This window comes from Nelusetta ayraudi, unplaced genomic scaffold, assembly GCF_046127955.1.
Source record: "Nelusetta ayraudi isolate G7.1 ecotype Tasmania unplaced genomic scaffold, CSIRO-AGI_Nayr_v1 ptg000238l, whole genome shotgun sequence".
Classification (NCBI taxonomy): Eukaryota; Metazoa; Chordata; class Actinopteri; order Tetraodontiformes; family Monacanthidae; genus Nelusetta; species Nelusetta ayraudi.
Genome location: NW_027466287.1, coordinates 342,117 through 358,791, shown reverse-complemented (window position 1 = coordinate 358,791; position 16,675 = coordinate 342,117). Strand labels below are relative to the sequence as shown.

The following is a 16,675-nucleotide window of genomic DNA, read 5'->3' as shown; positions in this document are numbered from 1 at the left end:
AACCGTATAAACTAGATTTAAACAGTTTTAAAAGTTTCCCGGCAAACAAAACCGCAGTTTTGACCAAACATGGAGACAAACCGAGCTGGCAGCGTTTATGTAAGGCTCTATTTTCAGCCGCGGATTAAAAAACTGCAGAATAAATCAGTGGGAACCAGAAATAGATGTTTACGGCAGCCGGATGATGTGAACGCCGCCAGGTTTATTAGTCACGCTGGACATTTTAGTGCCAACAGGCCTGTCGTAATGACCATGTGAGTTTTCTTCTTTTTTTAATCGGAAAATATAAAATGACACAAAGCTAAATTTTGTGCCACTGACGAAACAGTCATGATGCAACTTTGCCCAACTGTGAAACGGTGGGCTTTATAATCTTTATGGCAATTTAACTTCTCAACTAAAAAAAAAAAAAAAAAAAAAAAAAAATTCTATAGACTGAAATTAAATTTTAAAGGTCCCGTGTTGCACCAGTTTTCAGAAGGTGAATCTTCAGGTGCAGCTGTGCAGGTTAGTGCAGTGATTTGTCTCCACGGTGCTGCTTTTCTTTTCTCCTCTGCAGCCTCCGAGAGGCAGCGCAGGCATAAATCCTGACGCTAATGCGCATTGATTATTATTTTTTATTTTTTTTCCTCTCTATTCATCACGGACCATTAGCCGTGATGAGGCGGCTGGTGGAGCGCGCACGCCGTCACGCGCACGCCCATCTGACAGGCACGGCCTCCTCCCACGCTGCAGCTGCACACTTCCCTGTCTGTCCCACACACTGAGAGACGGATTCATCTTGACAAAACTGTCCAGTTTTCCCCGAGTCTTTCAGTGACTGAAGCTCTGGCAGCCAGAGCTCAGGCGGAGGCCGAGCCTGTCATGGTCTCTGAAGGGTCTGTGTGTGTGAAGCTCAGGGCAGCCTGGCAGCCACTGCAGCTACGGAAGAGAGGGAATCTGTATCCTGGAATATTACCTCAGGGTTTAACAACATGAGGCACATTGTGTCTGTATAGTGAGGAAAAGTAAATCATTGTGTGTGTGTGTGTGTGTGTGTGTGTGTGTGTGTGTGTGTCCTGTAGCTAATAAATAGAGCTAATTTCAAAAGGCTGCGCTGCATCTGCAAACACAGCATCTTTTATCTGAATGAATTGGAGCTGGCTGAGAAAGCAGAGCTGTGTGTGTGTGTGTGTGTGTGTGTGTGTGTGTGTGTGTGTGTGTGTGTGAGGCGTATAGATTTCTGTTAAGTACAGAAATTACACTCCCTTTTAGTCAATGTCCCTGCATTCATGCTCACGCGTGTGTGTGTCTGTGTCTGTGTGTCTGTGTGGTGTGAGTTTACGCTCTGAATGTCTGTGTGTGTGCATGGGTGTGTGTGCGTGCACGGGTGTGTGTGTTCATTGCAACCGACTCAGCAGAACTGCAGCTGTGTTACTTGGTAAATAACCCCAACAGGGAGGCCCGACAGAGAAACCACCCTGCTGTAGCGCTCCAGTCAATACACACACACACACACACACACACACACACACACACTGAATGTTGATCTATTGGGTTCAGCTGGTGCGGTGCTTACTGTCACCAGCTGATTACTGCTGCTGGAAGGAATCGGCGTGAACCGAGAATCTCCAGCGTTTTTATACACGGCAACACTGAACGACGTGCAGCCAACATGGCAAACAAACGCAACTCAACGTCACACTCTGGCTGGTAGTTAGTTGGTTAGTTGATGCCACACAAACACTGCACAACTCTGTAGTGTCGCATGCCAGATTTGTTTTTTTTTTTTTATAGCTGATTGTGAGGCCTTAAAAAGGTTTAAACCATGAAAATTCTAGTTTTATATATAGCTATTACTGCTTCCAATATTAGGGTTTATCCCAATGATGATAATAATAATAATTCACTCATTCAGTTGCTGCCCGCGGGTGCGAGGGTGCAGGCTGGCTGGGTGAGGGCCGCAGGGGGTGAGTCGTTAGGGTGAGACTGGGTGAGACTGGGGGAGGCCGTTTGTCAAGGTGCATGGTGGGCTGCAGGCTCATCTGGAGGGGTGGTAGTGGTAGTGCTGGTGGTTGGGGTCAGGGGTGGGGGGTTGGGGGGGTCGTCTTACCTCTGGGGGAGGGAGGAAGGGAGGAGGGGTTTCAGGGAGGAGGACGCCTTTGAGGCCGCTGGGACCCGCAAAGGGCGTTTCCAGCTGTTAGAGCAGCGTCGAGGAGAGAGAGGAGAGTCAAGCAGGGCTGGAGGTCCGGGGGAGACGCAGCAGCAGCAGCCGCAGCAGCCGCAGCAGCAGCAGCAGCAGCAGCAGCAGCTGCACGTCTGCACCGCTTCAATCAATCCATGACAAGAGTGAAGGGCAATAATAACACGTTGTTTCTTCCAGGGCTCCTTGCAGTCCATCACAATCAATCAAAAGTTACAGGAACACAAAATGCCACATTATTTGACTAAATGTGTCCACAGTCTGAGAAATACCAACCTGCCCAATAAACACGACTCCTCATCAAAAAACTAATGACAACCACCTGCATAATCTGATCGTAAAACCCAACCGTGACTGACTTAACTCGGTTCGCCTGACTCTCGCCTGCAATACGCCTTCTTGCCACTAGGCGTCAGTTAATCATCCACACTGGGCCTTTACCCGAGGCAGAGATTTGCCCTTTTTTTTTTTACGGTCTGGAGGTACAAATTGGGGAAAGCTGTTTAATAAAAACTGGCTCCAGCGAATCCAGAAAATATTTCCTGGTGACTGACTTTGCAAAAAGCCGGATGGGAAAAAAGTCGGAACACACGGGATACTCGAGACGAGCCTGGAGGGAGGAGTGGAGACACTGCTGCTGTCCTTCCTCGCTCAGGCAGGGAGCTTCTCCTTTTCTCAACACCCCGCCACCCCCCACCTCTGCCCCCACCGCCTCTCACTGGCTCAGTGGGCCGCTAATCCACTGAGGTTGAGGCTAACACGCCCGCTAATGAGACCGGGACAGCGTAAAGCCACTGATTCCTCCCCTCTGAGGTGCACTGCCTTTCATTTATCCACCGCCAGCGCTAATCTGAGTCGCTACGATTACACGACACTCGAGAAAACCGGATTATTGCCTTCGTCCGATTACGATCGGACAACTGAAGTGCGCGCAAACACGTAAGTCCGACTAAGATCGGAGTTGGAGGGCTCCGACTGAGACACCCAGATTTGATTGGAATTCAAATTTCTCCGTCAAGGTACAATCATTGCGTAAACAAAGACAAGGTGATTGGCTACTGAGATCCTGACTGGACGCTCCCAGTCGGCGCTGCTCGTCTCTTCTCTCACGATTCCCCCTCTGGGTCTTTTCTTCGCCGCCGTCAGAAGAACCTTTGACCCGAGATCCGCCAAGTGCGCTTCGCTCCGCGCCGGCCCCAAGTCGCCCGCTCGCTTTCCTCTCGCCGCTCGCTGGAAGGCAGCCAGAGCTCCTTTTCTCCGCCTCAGCGAGCTTGAGGGCGGATGAATTTAGAAAACTAATGGAGTCAGAAACACGAGGCCGAGTCGTGACCTCTATTTGTTACACATGTCGGGAGCGCTTCATCTGGAACGTCTCTCGATTGCTGCTCTAATCCATCAGACCCCACCCACTGATGCCGTGTGCGTCTGTTGCTTCTTTAACTTATTCAATATTTCCAGCCAGTGTGAGCTCTGCAGTCTGTCAAAAAAAGTCGCACAAGAAGAAGAGACAGGAAGCGGCAGCATCTTCCCAGTTTCAGCACTCATTAGAATCTTTCTATGGGCTCATAGACGCATGAAATCAATCCAGACGGTTTAGGAGAGCTTCCATCTCAATGATGAGTGTAAACGTTTGCGTGCAAATGAATTCTCTCTGCCAACGACGCTGCTCTCGGGGTCGCTCCACGGGGCCGGTCTAACTCCTGGAGCAGTGTGTGGGTGTGGTGGGAAAATAAAGAAAGAGGTTTAGAAGCTGAGCCCTCACAGGGCCTCATCAGCCTTGAGAAAAAAAACAAAAGCGTCTGCAAATTAACTTTGTGTTTCAGTCTTTCTTCAGTCTTCCCTGCGGAGTCGTTCCCCTGTTAGTGACGTTAGTGGCTTCACTCCTGCTTCACTCCTGCTTCACTCCTGCTTCACTCCGCTCTCATTCTAATTCCTGGATGAACTTGTTCGTCCGTCGTCTCTGCAAGCGTTTCCCACGATCGTTTGGGGGGGAAAAAAAAATCTCATAACCAACGAATTAGAGCCTCTTCATTCCCATGAGGCCTCAGCAGGGGGCAGCGGGGGGACGACGGGGGGGGGCTTAGAAGGGGACTGGTAGGAAGGCAGAGGGAGGCGTAGGAGGAGGGAGGAAGCACTCTGCCTTTTCCTTGACAACATAGATGTATTATGTATGATTTTTCCGAGTGGCCACTCGAGGTACTGCAGCAAAAAAAAAATCCCATGGGCCCATAAAGCATTTTCCCCATTGACCGCAATACAAAAATAAAGGCCTTTAAAACGGCCGACAGGACGACTGCGTCCTGACATGTCTGGAAGTGACCTATCTCCAGGATCCTTCTGATTGGCCATATAGATCATGTGAGTTACAGAGGCATAATGGGAAGTGACACACTTGGATTCTGGGAGTGTGGGACAGGCCACGCCCTGAAGTTGGGGGCAGGGGGTGTGCGTGGCGCCACTGATCCGAGCTCCTGGTGCTCAGGCTGGGAAACCCCGCCTGCCTCTCCTCCTCTTCCAGGACGACCAGGATGATGATGATGATGATGATGATGATGATGATGTGCTCGAGCTCCTTTTTTAATTTATCTATTTCTCAAAATTAAATTTGTGGATGAAGCGTCGGCGTTGCACGGCCAAGCCTCAGAAAAGCGAGTGACACGCTCGACGGGTCAAGCCGACGGCAGATGTTCCCATTAATTAGCGCAACGGCGGCGGCGGGATGAGTGGAATCTGCTCCCGCCGCCGGGGGACCAGCGGCTGATTGGTATCAGAGCGCCGGCTAATTAAGGCTGCGGACGACGTGGCGCGAATGTGCGATTGGCTCGTCTCTCGGTGAATCTGCGAATCAGCCTCCTGATTCTCTTTCTGAGGAGCTTTTTAAGCACCCGGAGGAGGAAGACGCAGGAATTCCATTGTTCACGCCCACTTTGCATTTTCACAACATCCACAGAAGCTGCAGACCGATGGAGCGGCGCCGCCGTCCTCACCACACACACACACACACACACACACACACACACACACACACCTTCTGTTTCCGCCTCTCCTTGCGCTTGTCCTCCGTGTCCTGCAGCATCTTCTCCCTCCAGAGGTCAAAGAAGTAGGATGGGTTGGTGTAGAACTTGAGGCCCTCCTTCCCGTCGTCCCTGCGGAGGAGCAGAAGACACAGGTGCACTGATGATGTAGTGGGTGTGGTTAAAAAAAAAAAATCATGACGGTAACATACACAACGTATCTACTGGATAGAAGAAGAAAACACAACAGTCACAAATGAACCTTTCGCACTTTCCCTCATCTCAACTCTGAATTTTGCTCTCTTCCAGAGATCCGAAAAAGGAGGGGTTGTCGCCTCCAAGCGGCATCACACTTGTTTTGGGAGGCAATTACTTGATGATGACACAGTGAGGAGCAGGAGCAGTGAGGAGCAGTGAGGAGCAGTGAGGAGCAGGAGCAGCGAGGAGCAGGCGAACATGAAAGCAGAAGCTTCCAAAGGCGAGTGTGGAAAGTTTAATGATATGCAGCACAACAAAGGGGAAGAAAATAGAATTCGACAATGGGATAAGGGAAGGGTGCAGAGAGCACTACGGTGGCATGTGTGTGTGTGTGTGTGTGTGTGTGTGTGTGTGTGTGTGTGTGTGTGTGTGTGATGATGGAAGATGAGAGAGCAGCATCGCTGTTCTCGGGGAGGAGCTGAGAAACAGCAGCCCTGCGGATGTGTCCCAGAGAGCCTGGTGGTGTGATGTGTAAAGGGGGGTTGGTGTGTGTGTGTGGGTGTGTGGGTGTGTGTGTGGGTGTGTGTGTGTGGGTGAAGTGGGGACTAAAAAAAAGGCAAACAAAGAAGAGGAGGCTGGAGGAGGAAATGGCGATAATAAAAAATAAAACCGAGGTGAAGCAGTGAGAGGAGAAGAAAGCCATTTGGCTGCAGGCTGATGACTGGACAGCGGAGGTGGAATTAACTACAGCTGCCAGATAATAAATAAATACACGCCGGTGAAGCAACAAGCTCCTCTCCTCCGACACCGAGCCGAGGTTTGGAGCTGCCGTTTCAAAGATGCAGTCGGAGCCGCGACCTTCTCCGAACCTCGTGGTCGGCCTGGTGTGATTCCAGAGAGACGGGACACGCGTGAAGCAGAAATAAAAAATGAAAGAGCGAGGGGTGAGGAAAAAGAGGGGGGGGGGGGGGAGCAGCAGAGCGAGGGATGAAATGGGAGAGGGGGATGGAGGTGGAGGTGAAGCCCCTGGCCTGGAGGAGCTTTTTTCTTTTAATGGATTATTCATCTGGAGATGATCTATCGCTCGGCCGGACCTGCGCTGATAACAGCCTGGTCGGTGTCAGGCCTGCAGCAAGGTGATGCACCCAGCAGACCGAGGAGGGAGATAAAGTGAGAACATCAAAAAAAAACGACAACAACCCGTCTCCTCTGATTCTGTTGTGTTTCGTAAAAGCTTTTGCTGTGGAGGGTTGCAGATAAAATCCAAAAGCTGAGACAGCGAGCAGGTTCAGAAGATCCTCTCTGAGAAGTTCTGCCCTTCCTTCCAGCGCCGACCCAGCCGAGGCTCAGCTGAGGTCTGGTCTCTCTCCTTACCTGTACGGCGTGAGGATGTTGAGGGGCGGCGGCTGCTCGCACGTCTGGAAGGTCTCCTGCAGCGGGATGGGCAGCGACTGGCGCTCAAAGAGCTGCTGGTCCTGGATGGTGGAGCTCCTGAAGGCCTTCCTCATGGTGATGTCCTGGAGAGACACTGAGGGGCGAACGGAGGAGAAGACGAAGGTGATGGTCAGGATCAGTGATTTCAGAAGAAGGAGAAGAAACAAACTGATTCACATCAATGCTGCTCCCAGACTGAGCGTTGCAACCAGGACTGAATCGCACATCGGCGGCTGATGAATGAACACGTTTTCCTGCTGCTGAGAACTGACAGAGCATGCAGGGAGAACTTTAAAGTTCTTCTGCTTTTTGGACTTTTTTTTTTATTTATTTTTTTAGCTCCAGCAGGAGCCCAAAGGCACGGCTCCCTTTCATCCCTCTGGAGTAGAAACCCAGAACAAGTGAGATATCGTGACATTTATTCAATAATTAATTCGGACCATCACTCCCCCCCCCCCAAAAAAAAAGAAACCCAGCGAGAAGGTTGTTAAACATGGAAGCACTCGAGCAGAGTTTCTAGCTGCGGCTGTGAGACGAGGCCAGACACCTGAGGCACCGAGGAATCATTATCAGCTAACACAGCCGACGTTTGCAAAGTAAAAGCGAGAAGAAGAGGAGGAGGAGGAGGAGAAGGAGGGAAGGAGGCCGGGGAGAGATAACCAGCGAGACGGAGCCAAGAGAGGCCGGAGAGAATCAAATAAAAAAAGAGAAACAGAGTCTGGACCGACGAGTGTGGAGAGACGGAAAACAGCAGGAGCTGATCTAATGGAAACAAGGTGCGAGTGAGGAAGAAGAAGAAGAAGAGGAGGAGGAAGAGGAGGAGGGGGAGAAGGAGGAGTGCAAAACAGAGAGAGGGAGAGATAAACACATGGTGTGTGTTGGAAAGTCCCCAGCGTGCAGTAACTTGAGCCGGGCAGCTGGACGGATCAGGAGCCGCCAGCAGGAGGCAGACACACAGCAAACAGCCACACTAATAATTCCCCCCGGACTCCTGCACGGGTCACATGACCAGAAGTGCTGAAAAATCCCTCCTGGGATGGTGTGCTTGGTTTTGAACTGGATTACCACTGTGCAGAGGCAAAGTAGGTTGTAGTTTGTTTGTCTATTCTGGTCTGTTTCCACTGCATGATGTCATCCTGCAGGCTGCACCATGGTTAGTCATCATCATCATCATCATCATCATCATCATCATTTTCTTCATCACCATCATTATCACCACCACAATCATCTTCATCATTACCATTATCATCACCACTATCTTCATCATCATATCATCATCATCATCATCATCATCATCATCATCATCATCCTCATCTTCATCCTCAGCATCAGTAACAGTGAGTCCATTCAAAAACCTAATTTGTCCTGCATGTGAGCGAGAATAGACGCAGCCGTGACCTCTGACCTGCTTATCAGGAAAGTAAGCGGTGGATACTTTATCTCTCTCTCTCACACACACACACACACACACACACGCACACACACACCTACTCTCTCTCTCTCTCTCTCTCTTATCTATTCCTTCCCAGATTTCATCTTGGCAAAACGCTCTCGGCTGAAGAGAGGTGAGGAAGTCCTCGCCTACACACACACACACACACACACACACACTTCTCCTTCAGCTTCCCGCTAAGACTTCCAGTGGCTCCTCCACTCCTCGTCTTTTTCCATCCTTCCCTCCATCTCGTCCTCCTCCATCGAATCTCATCGTTTCTCCAGGAAGTCGCTGCTCTGCTGCGGAGGTGCCGAGTGAACGGCGAAAACACTGCGTTGGGCGTCCTTCACAAGGTGAAGACGGTCTGAGTGAACAGACCCACTTTGTCCTCACCATCTTTTAGCAAATACCGGAAAAACTGTGTTTTTATTTCACATTTTTTCATATTTTAAAGGTAAAAGAAGGACAAGAGACGAGACAGAAGAACCGCTGGTGAGGGAACAACTGTTCCCTGCTGCCTCTGCCCCACCGTCCTCTCATCTAGTGCACATTTTCCCGCCGACTCTCAGCTTTCATGCACGTCTGTAAACCAGATAATTGGCAATTTTTGCTCCTTTGCTCCTCCAAGCAAGTGACTCATCCGAGCGAACCAGACCGACTCGTCTTTTAGCGGAGAACAAAGACGGCGAGTAACAAACTGGGAGTTTTCACAGAGCAAATTAGAGACTGTTGAACTTATGGAAAGAAAGACAGAAATGACAGTTCAAGAGTTTTCACTGGGGGCTGCTGCAGTGCATCAGAGTCGCAGACGGAGGCGGTGGTCAGGAGAGAGTCTGGAGTGTATGAAGAAACAGTTAGAGCCCGCGGGGACGGCGGGGGAGGCTGGGTGGCGGCGCCGTTATGGCCTGCAGCCAGCGCGCTGATCTAACGGCGTCGTTAAAAAGGGCCGACACGGGCCGTTAGTTCAGCCGAGAGCAGCGGCCAATAAGATCCTCCGCAGGGTGGAGGCAGCGAAAACGCCAATCAATCGACCCGCAGACGGACAAGAAGAGGACGGCCCAGTCTGGAGGGCACGGGGAGGGTGTGTGTGTGTGTGTGTGTGCGCGCGTGTGCACGCGTGTGCACGTGTGCGCGCGCACAAGTGAGAGTCTATTGGTTGATGTGCATAAACTCACGTGGTCGCTGCTCCGACCTTCAGCTAACTGTCTTTAGCACCTCGTCCACCTCCACCTCAGCGCTAAATCACACCACGTGCGCGTACGTGCATGTGTGTGCGTGCGTGCGTGCGTGTGTGTGCGTGTGTGTGTGTGTGTGTGTGTGTTGAGGTTCCACTTCTAGCTGGTGCGGCGCTCTGGAGCGCCTCTGCAGCGGGCGAACCTGCAGCAGTCTGAGATGACAGCTAATAATTCACACTGACGGCTGCATTCCATTTCTCTTTTTTTCTCTCTTTTATACTCAGTTGCGAATAATGAAGCGATGTCTCCCAGCGCCACTTCTTCTTCAAGCGCCTCACTGCCCCTGTCCTATTATTTTGCGTTAGGATCGGCTTTCCCCGCTCGGTTGTGATTCATCCGCTGGTGTCAGCAGCACACAGGGATAATTAATAAGATGCTAATTATACATTGTTCAACATCGTGCTTAAGTTTGTCCTTCGAATATTTCCCACGTGCAAATAAATAATGATTGGTGGGCCAAAAATTGGATTCAGGCTGTTTTATTTAGAATTTATTTTTTTGTCAATTACGTGACAAAAATATTCGGTAGGTTTGAATGCAGAGCTTAATCGGACTAAGCTCATAATTTGGTTTTCTCAACTTCTATCCCTGTCCTCCTTGAAAATCAAATGATTGACGGGAACGCGTCCTCCTCCACCACACTAGGGGGCGATGATGAGCCTCTTCAGCGTGTTTTAACTTCCGGTGTGCACCTCTTTCGTCGCAGGCGTTGAAGGAGCTCGTGTCTTAGGTGGTTTTTGTTCCGGGTGCACACGCTAGCGTACGTATTGTCCAGTTAAACTCCGACGAAGGCCTATAATATGACGGAGAAATTCAGATTCCAATGGCACTATCTGGGTGTCTCGGTGGGGATTCTCCGATTCCAATGGGAGTTCTCAAAGTCCAGTCTTAGTCGGACTAATGCGTTTACATGCACTTCAGTTGTCGGACTAAGGCAATACTTTGGTTTTCTCGAGTGTCATGTAAACGCACTTTCATGCAAATAAATAATGAATAGTCGGCCAAAAATTGAATTCAGTCTGTCTTATTGAGAATTATTTTTGTCTATTCCGTGACAAAATATTGTCGTGCCTTGTGTTGCTTTGTGTTGTGTAATCAGAGGACACGCAACCACCCCCCCCCCCCCCCCACCCCCTCCTGCCTCTCCAGCCCTGATTTATGTGGCTCCGCTCGCTCGGCCCTCTTATCGTCTCTGCAGCTCTCAGTGAGGTAACCACAGAACCACATGACCACAGAGTCACGTGACCGAGCTGAACCTGAGCGTTCTGGGTGGGGGAGGGGACGGCCGCCGTCCGTCTTCCTGTCACAACAACGGCAACACCCCCCAACCCCACCACCACCCACTCCCCCACCTCCATCCTCCTCCTCCTGCTGCTGCAGCAAGAAAAATAAATCCTTTTACATCCTGCTGCATTTGCTGCAGTCCCCCTGTGTTCTGCACCCGTCCCTCCATCCATCCATCCATCCCTTCATCCTTCACTCTCCCTCCCTCCTTTCCAACTCCCACCATCACCACCACCACCACCGGCGGCGGCGGCGCTTTCAAACTGCAACTCGGCTGATTCTTATCCACTGAGTCTGGAGCCAAGACTCGGGGCTACAGGGGGAGCGTTGGACTTTATTTATTGATGAGGGGAGATAAAAACCCGAGGACCACATGCACAGATTTGGCACACACACACGCACACACACACACACACACACACACGCACACACACACACACACACACACACATTGGGGTCGTAAAATCATTTTCAAAACAAGGCATTTTTCCATAACTTGAACTCATGTATCTCCAAACTGATTGTATCTCAGGCAGGTGAAGCTCAGAAGAGGCCAGTTTCTTCTCTTTGACCCTCTTGAGGATTATTAGTACTGTTATTATTAACATTATTATTCAGTTCACACGGCCGCAGGCGGCTGTCAGCTGGCGGGAGGTCCACGAGTGATGGAGGCTTGTAAAAATTTCCAATAGTGGATAGAAAAGAGAAGGGTAACACTTTCTAATAATGATCGTTTATAAGACATTTATAAGCTATTATAGCAGATAATAGTGGATGGTTAACTAATCATGAACAAATCCCTTTATATACATGTGTAAATGGTCATTAAATATTTTATAACTTAACTTACAAGACATCTATAAGCTATTGGTAGATGTTACTGCTTAACAAACCATTTACAAACATGATGGTTATTAACCGTTTATAACAGAAGTTGTACAACTTCTATATATAATTTATACAGGAGCGAAGACGTTTCTTAAACTAGAGCGCGTGATTGGCCGAGTGAATCCAACAGCTTGAGGGTGACTCAGCCAGCGCAACGCGGCCAAAAGAGAAAACAGTCCGTCGTCCGTCACAAACACTCAGACCTCTGTGATGTCATCGAGGGCACCGATAACCTCCAGGCGTTTGATGTCACGTGTGTTCTGGAAGCGCCGACTCCATGTGTGTTTTATTCATCGCGGAGCAAATGGATATTTTGGCCACGCCTCTCCGCTGACAGGGCGGTGGCATTTTAAAAAGGAAAAGAAAAGAAAGGGAAACCGAGAGGAGGCCTTTGAACCAGGACGGTGGCGAGCAGCAGCTCGGTACCACAACACGGCCGCTGCTTCATTCCTCTGTACTTCCTCCTCCCTCCATCTCCTCCTCCCTCTCTCGCCACTCTTAAGATAACCCGGCTCACCAGGCGGCGGCGCTGATTATCTCGCCGCTTTCAATTGTTGCTCGGCGGCAGCAAGCGACGCGGCCGCAGATCTAATTTCGCTCCACAAAGACGACGAGGCATCAGAGTGAAACCCCGGCCTCAGGCTTTTCAAACAGACCGCCGGGATTGTACAAATATATATATATATATATATATGATGCCATCTCTCTCTGATAATAACCACTGAGTGTGTGTGTGTGTGTGTGTGTATGTGTGTGTGTGTGTGTGTGCGTGCGTCTTTGCAGAACTCACACTCTTCCTCTTTGGGGTCCAGCTGTGTGACGCTGATGGAGAGACGGTCCACGCGCTCCTGCAGGGAGTTGACCCGGAAGGAGAAGGTGTGGGCCTCGTTGAAGAGCTCTCCAAACAGGTCCTCTGCATATTTACCTACACACACACACACACACACACACACACACACACAACACACACACACACACACACAAGTAAGCACATGTTACGATTCAAATTTAAACTCATTTGTATGCAGCTCATGACTTAAAAGACAAAAACAAATAGTAAAAACTTAAGTGTACTAATAATCATTCTGTTGGCTACGTCTGATATTTTAAGCCTTCACACTCTAATATTATGATTATGAAAATCTTCACTACTTTTTCAACTCCAAAAATCCAAAGATGAAAGATTCAAGATAAAAAGTCATTCCAACCTTTTTAGTAAACACCTGCGTCACACACTTTAAAGGGCTGTGTTGTGAAAACATGTTTTGCAGATTGGTTCCAAAAACACTTTCATGGAAGAATATGTCTCGTTCTAAATTGTGCTGACATGCTAAAGCAGAATCATTAACGAGTCATATTGCAATCTCTTATTTTTAGACGCCAAGTTGTGCGACAGTGACAGTGTCAAACAAAAACGAGCATGAGCCCACAAACAATAACCAGTGTGTGTGTGTGCGTGTGTGTGTGTGTGTGTGTGCACGGCTACTGACTGAGGCTGCTGAGCTGCCGGATGACGTTTGCCAGCGAGATGTTGGTCACACACTCCAGCTCGTTCTTGATGCTCCTGGGCAGCACCGTGTGGCACAGGTGCCTGGGCTCGATGGTTCGCTTGACCAGCGGCATCCTGCTGCTGCTGCTGCTGCTGCTGCTGCTGCTGCTGCTGCTGCTGCGGCTGCGGCGCCGCTACCTGAGGCTGCAGGGAGCGAGAGAAAAAAAAAAGAAGAGCCCGTCAAAAATCCACAAAAAAAAATCCACTAAAAGCATCTTGAGTGGCTGCAGCCAAGCCACCGGGTTCAAAGGCTGGAAATAAAATGAGCAGATTTAATTAATTAAAATGTCAAAAGAGAGCCGGGCGAAGCGGTGAAGTTTCATCACCCGACTCAATCTGCCAGAACGGAAGAAAAAAAAACCTCAGGCCAAAATAAACCTTTTGCCTTCATATCACCATTGATTTAACTTTAAGTGATGAAAGCCGTGGCTGAGTGGGAGGGGCCATCCCTCGCCATCACCTCGCCTCCTTGTTATCAGCTTTGGCTTTAATTAGATGGCGAGGAGATCCGCACGTGCTCAGATGGGAGCGGCTGATTGGACGTGACGGCGCCGAGGCCTCGTCATAGAAATAATGGGACTCGCAGACATCCGGGGAACCCAAACACTGCTGCTGCTGCTGCTGCTGCTGCTGCTGCTGCGCCAACAAGCTTGAAGCGCCACCATCGGCCGCACGCGTCAGAATGTAGGGCAGCGGAGCGGCCACGACTATTCTAGGAAGTGGCCCGACTGCGGATGGTCAGAGGGGATGATGGGAGACAGGAGCACCGTGGTTGGGTGGGTGGTGGGTGATTCATCACGACTGAGCGTTTCCACCAGGAACAAAAACTGCCCGTAGAAACGAGCAACGGACGGAGGAGCTCGGGATTTCTGCTGTTCAACGGCAGCTGAGATGTTTGCAGCTCTTCAGTGGGTTTCATTCCCTCCAAAACACACACACACACACACACACACACACACACACACTCTCGGCACTCGCTGCTCGTTGACATTTCCGCAGCTCTCTAAAAGTCTCGCTAACAGCAGGTTGGACCCTCGGCTGCCGTGTTGGAGGCGTGAGCTCAGTTTTTTCTTTTTCTTCTTTTTCCACGGCTCTGACCTTTCGCTTCCACCTGCTTCTGTTCTGATCCGCCGCCGTTTGCAATGCCGTTTTGAATGAAAAACTGCAGAAAAGACAACGTTACCGGCTGGTTGTGAGTGAAGCGGTGGTTCTGATCCGACACAAGCCTGCAGAGCCGCATCTTCACTGCCACCTTTCCACTTTCAGCAACTTCTCAGACAAACAGACATGTTTTAGTGGAGCTCCCGAAACAGAAATCTGTGTCCTGACAAAAGCAAATTGCAAAAATAATAATAATGATAATAGCAATAACGAAAATGATAATAAAAAGCGAGCAGGGACGTGAGCTGAAACTGCTCACAGCTGCTTTACGTCCCGCATTGTGCCGATGAGAAACTAAACAACACTTTACTCGCCAGATCTGTAAATTTATGTGTTTTACGGCCGTAGAGTGAACAGGTTTGAAAAATAAATAAAATAAAAATAAGTCAATAAAATCCTCCGGCTGCCTCACAACAGCCGTAATGTTGTGTTTGCGATTAATGATTGCGGCAGATGTCGCTAATTTCCGCCAGATGACTGAAAAAGGGGGCGCTCAGGAGGAAGATTCCTCACAAGCAGCCGGTGTGCGTGCACGTGTGCGTGCACACTGTGGTTCCCCCCACGAACCGCACCGTGACATGATCGCCGCTGACAGCGACGCCCCCGTGAGGACGCCGCTGTCATTTCTCTCAGCTTCCCACGAGAAATTGCTTACGCTCTGTCCTGGTTTGCGACGGCGGGAGGAGGAGATAATGTGGGAGGTGCCAAGTGGAAAGAGATGGAGAGAGGGAGAGAGAGGGAGAGAGAGAGAGAGACGGAGAATAAAGGCGCTGGATCACACCCGAGTTCACAGCAATTAGATTCAGGAAATAAAACATCACAACATGATGGGACCTCAGAGGGACTCGGGGAGCAGTTTTCTGTTTTGACCGAGCGAAGCGCATGCTGAGAAATCCCTCGGTGGAGAGCTTCCAGTGGATGTGAGCAGCATCAGCAGCAGATTAAGACAGAATGAAAAAAAAAAAAAAAATCATCAGTGGGTTTTGTCCAGGTCCCCAGACTCCAAGATGGATCCATTCATTTCAGTGGAGTTGCTCACTCAGCGCATACGCCCCAAAAGTTTTAGACTTCCACATGAATGGGCCCATAGAGCAATGCGCAGTAGCGTAACTTCCCAACATGGCTCTGTCACTCACATGATCTATTTGAGAAGTGAAAAATCTACAATAGAAAGATTTGCTATGAATCGCGTGTCAGTTCACAGTTGTCCTGTCGGCTGTGTTGAAGGCCTTTATTTTTCTATTTCGTTCTTTTTTTTTTTTTGCTGCAGTACCTCGAGTGGCCACTGGGAAAAAATCAGCCACATTGCCAGTCCGATTTCCAGTTCTTATAATACAGCCACGGTTTTGTTGTTGATGTGTTGCAGCCTCTTAAAAAATCATCTTGTTCGTATTTGCAGTTGCTTTTTGCAACAAAAAAGAATTTCCTGAGCAATAAATTATTTTTTTCTGTCGCAATCCAACGACCTGCAGTGGCAATGTAAGCACAGTGTGTGTGTGTGTGTGTGTGTGTGTGTGTGTCACCAACGCCGCATTGTACAAAAAAAAAACAACTATTTGACGCAAGGTGGCAATTGAGGAAAAGCCTGAGGAGGATGTTTGACGGCGATGTGTGAACCGAGCGGCTGACGCGGGGATTCAGTGCCAGCGTGTTTTGTTTTTTTTTTTTATTTTATTACTCATCGGATCTCCGACGGTTCCGCACGACGTGACGTGCGACATCATTTTCCACGCCTGCCTGTTTTCCTCACCCTTCGCTGGTGTTGACACGCCCCTCTCGCTGCCACCCCCACCCACCCTCAGGATCTGTACATCTCGGGTGGCGCTTCCTGCTGTCACCTGTCACCATGGCAACGGCTGCAGGGGGATGTCACTGGTCACTTGGTGAAATCCCCAGAGAGGCAGAGGAGTAAGAAGAGGGGAAAGAAAGGGCAGCGGACAAAAAAGGGGCAGCGGAAGAGGGAAGGAGGGGGCGTGGCCGGGGTGAGTGGCCTGAGATGTGGGCGGAGTCAAGCCTCTGGTGGGGTGATGGAGAGAGGGAGAGAAGGAGGGGCCAGAAGGAGGGTGCCTCCGGTGGTCACTGCAGGTCACTGCACTCTTGGGCAATGCAGTCAAACTAACGGCACCGGTGAGTTGCCAGGCTGCGTTCAGTGACGCCCGGGAACTCTCAGTTTCCTGAGGTTGCACACGGTGGAGCCTGCGCAAGATGGGCGAGTCAATTTCCCAGAATGCAGCGTTTTCGCTTGGGTTCATTTCTGTGTGGTACTACAAGCTACTCAGGTAAACCGTCGGTAAA

At 49.9% G+C, this 16,675-nt stretch overlaps 1 protein-coding gene across 9 annotated transcripts in view; it reads right to left on the bottom strand.

Moving 5' to 3' along the window:
* wasf1 (WASP family member 1) overlaps nucleotides 1–16,675 on the bottom strand; it is a 42,380-nt gene that overhangs the window by 7,913 nt on the left and 17,792 nt on the right. For 3 of the 9 annotated variants that reach the window (XM_076016839.1, XM_076016840.1, XM_076016841.1), the window contains exons 3-7: nucleotides 13,161–13,363; nucleotides 12,461–12,595; nucleotides 6,769–6,922; nucleotides 5,211–5,328; nucleotides 2,093–2,176 (exon numbers count right to left, since the gene is read on the bottom strand). In XM_076016839.1, coding sequence (XP_075872954.1) covers nucleotides 2,093–2,176; nucleotides 5,211–5,328; nucleotides 6,769–6,922; nucleotides 12,461–12,595; nucleotides 13,161–13,293 — 624 coding nt within the window. In that variant the 5' untranslated portion in view covers nucleotides 13,294–13,363. The remainder of the gene's footprint in view (nucleotides 1–2,092; nucleotides 2,177–5,210; nucleotides 5,329–6,768; nucleotides 6,923–12,460; nucleotides 12,596–13,160; nucleotides 13,364–16,675) is intronic. The other 6 variants (XM_076016848.1, XM_076016847.1, XM_076016844.1 and 3 more) reach the window with 5 other exon arrangements.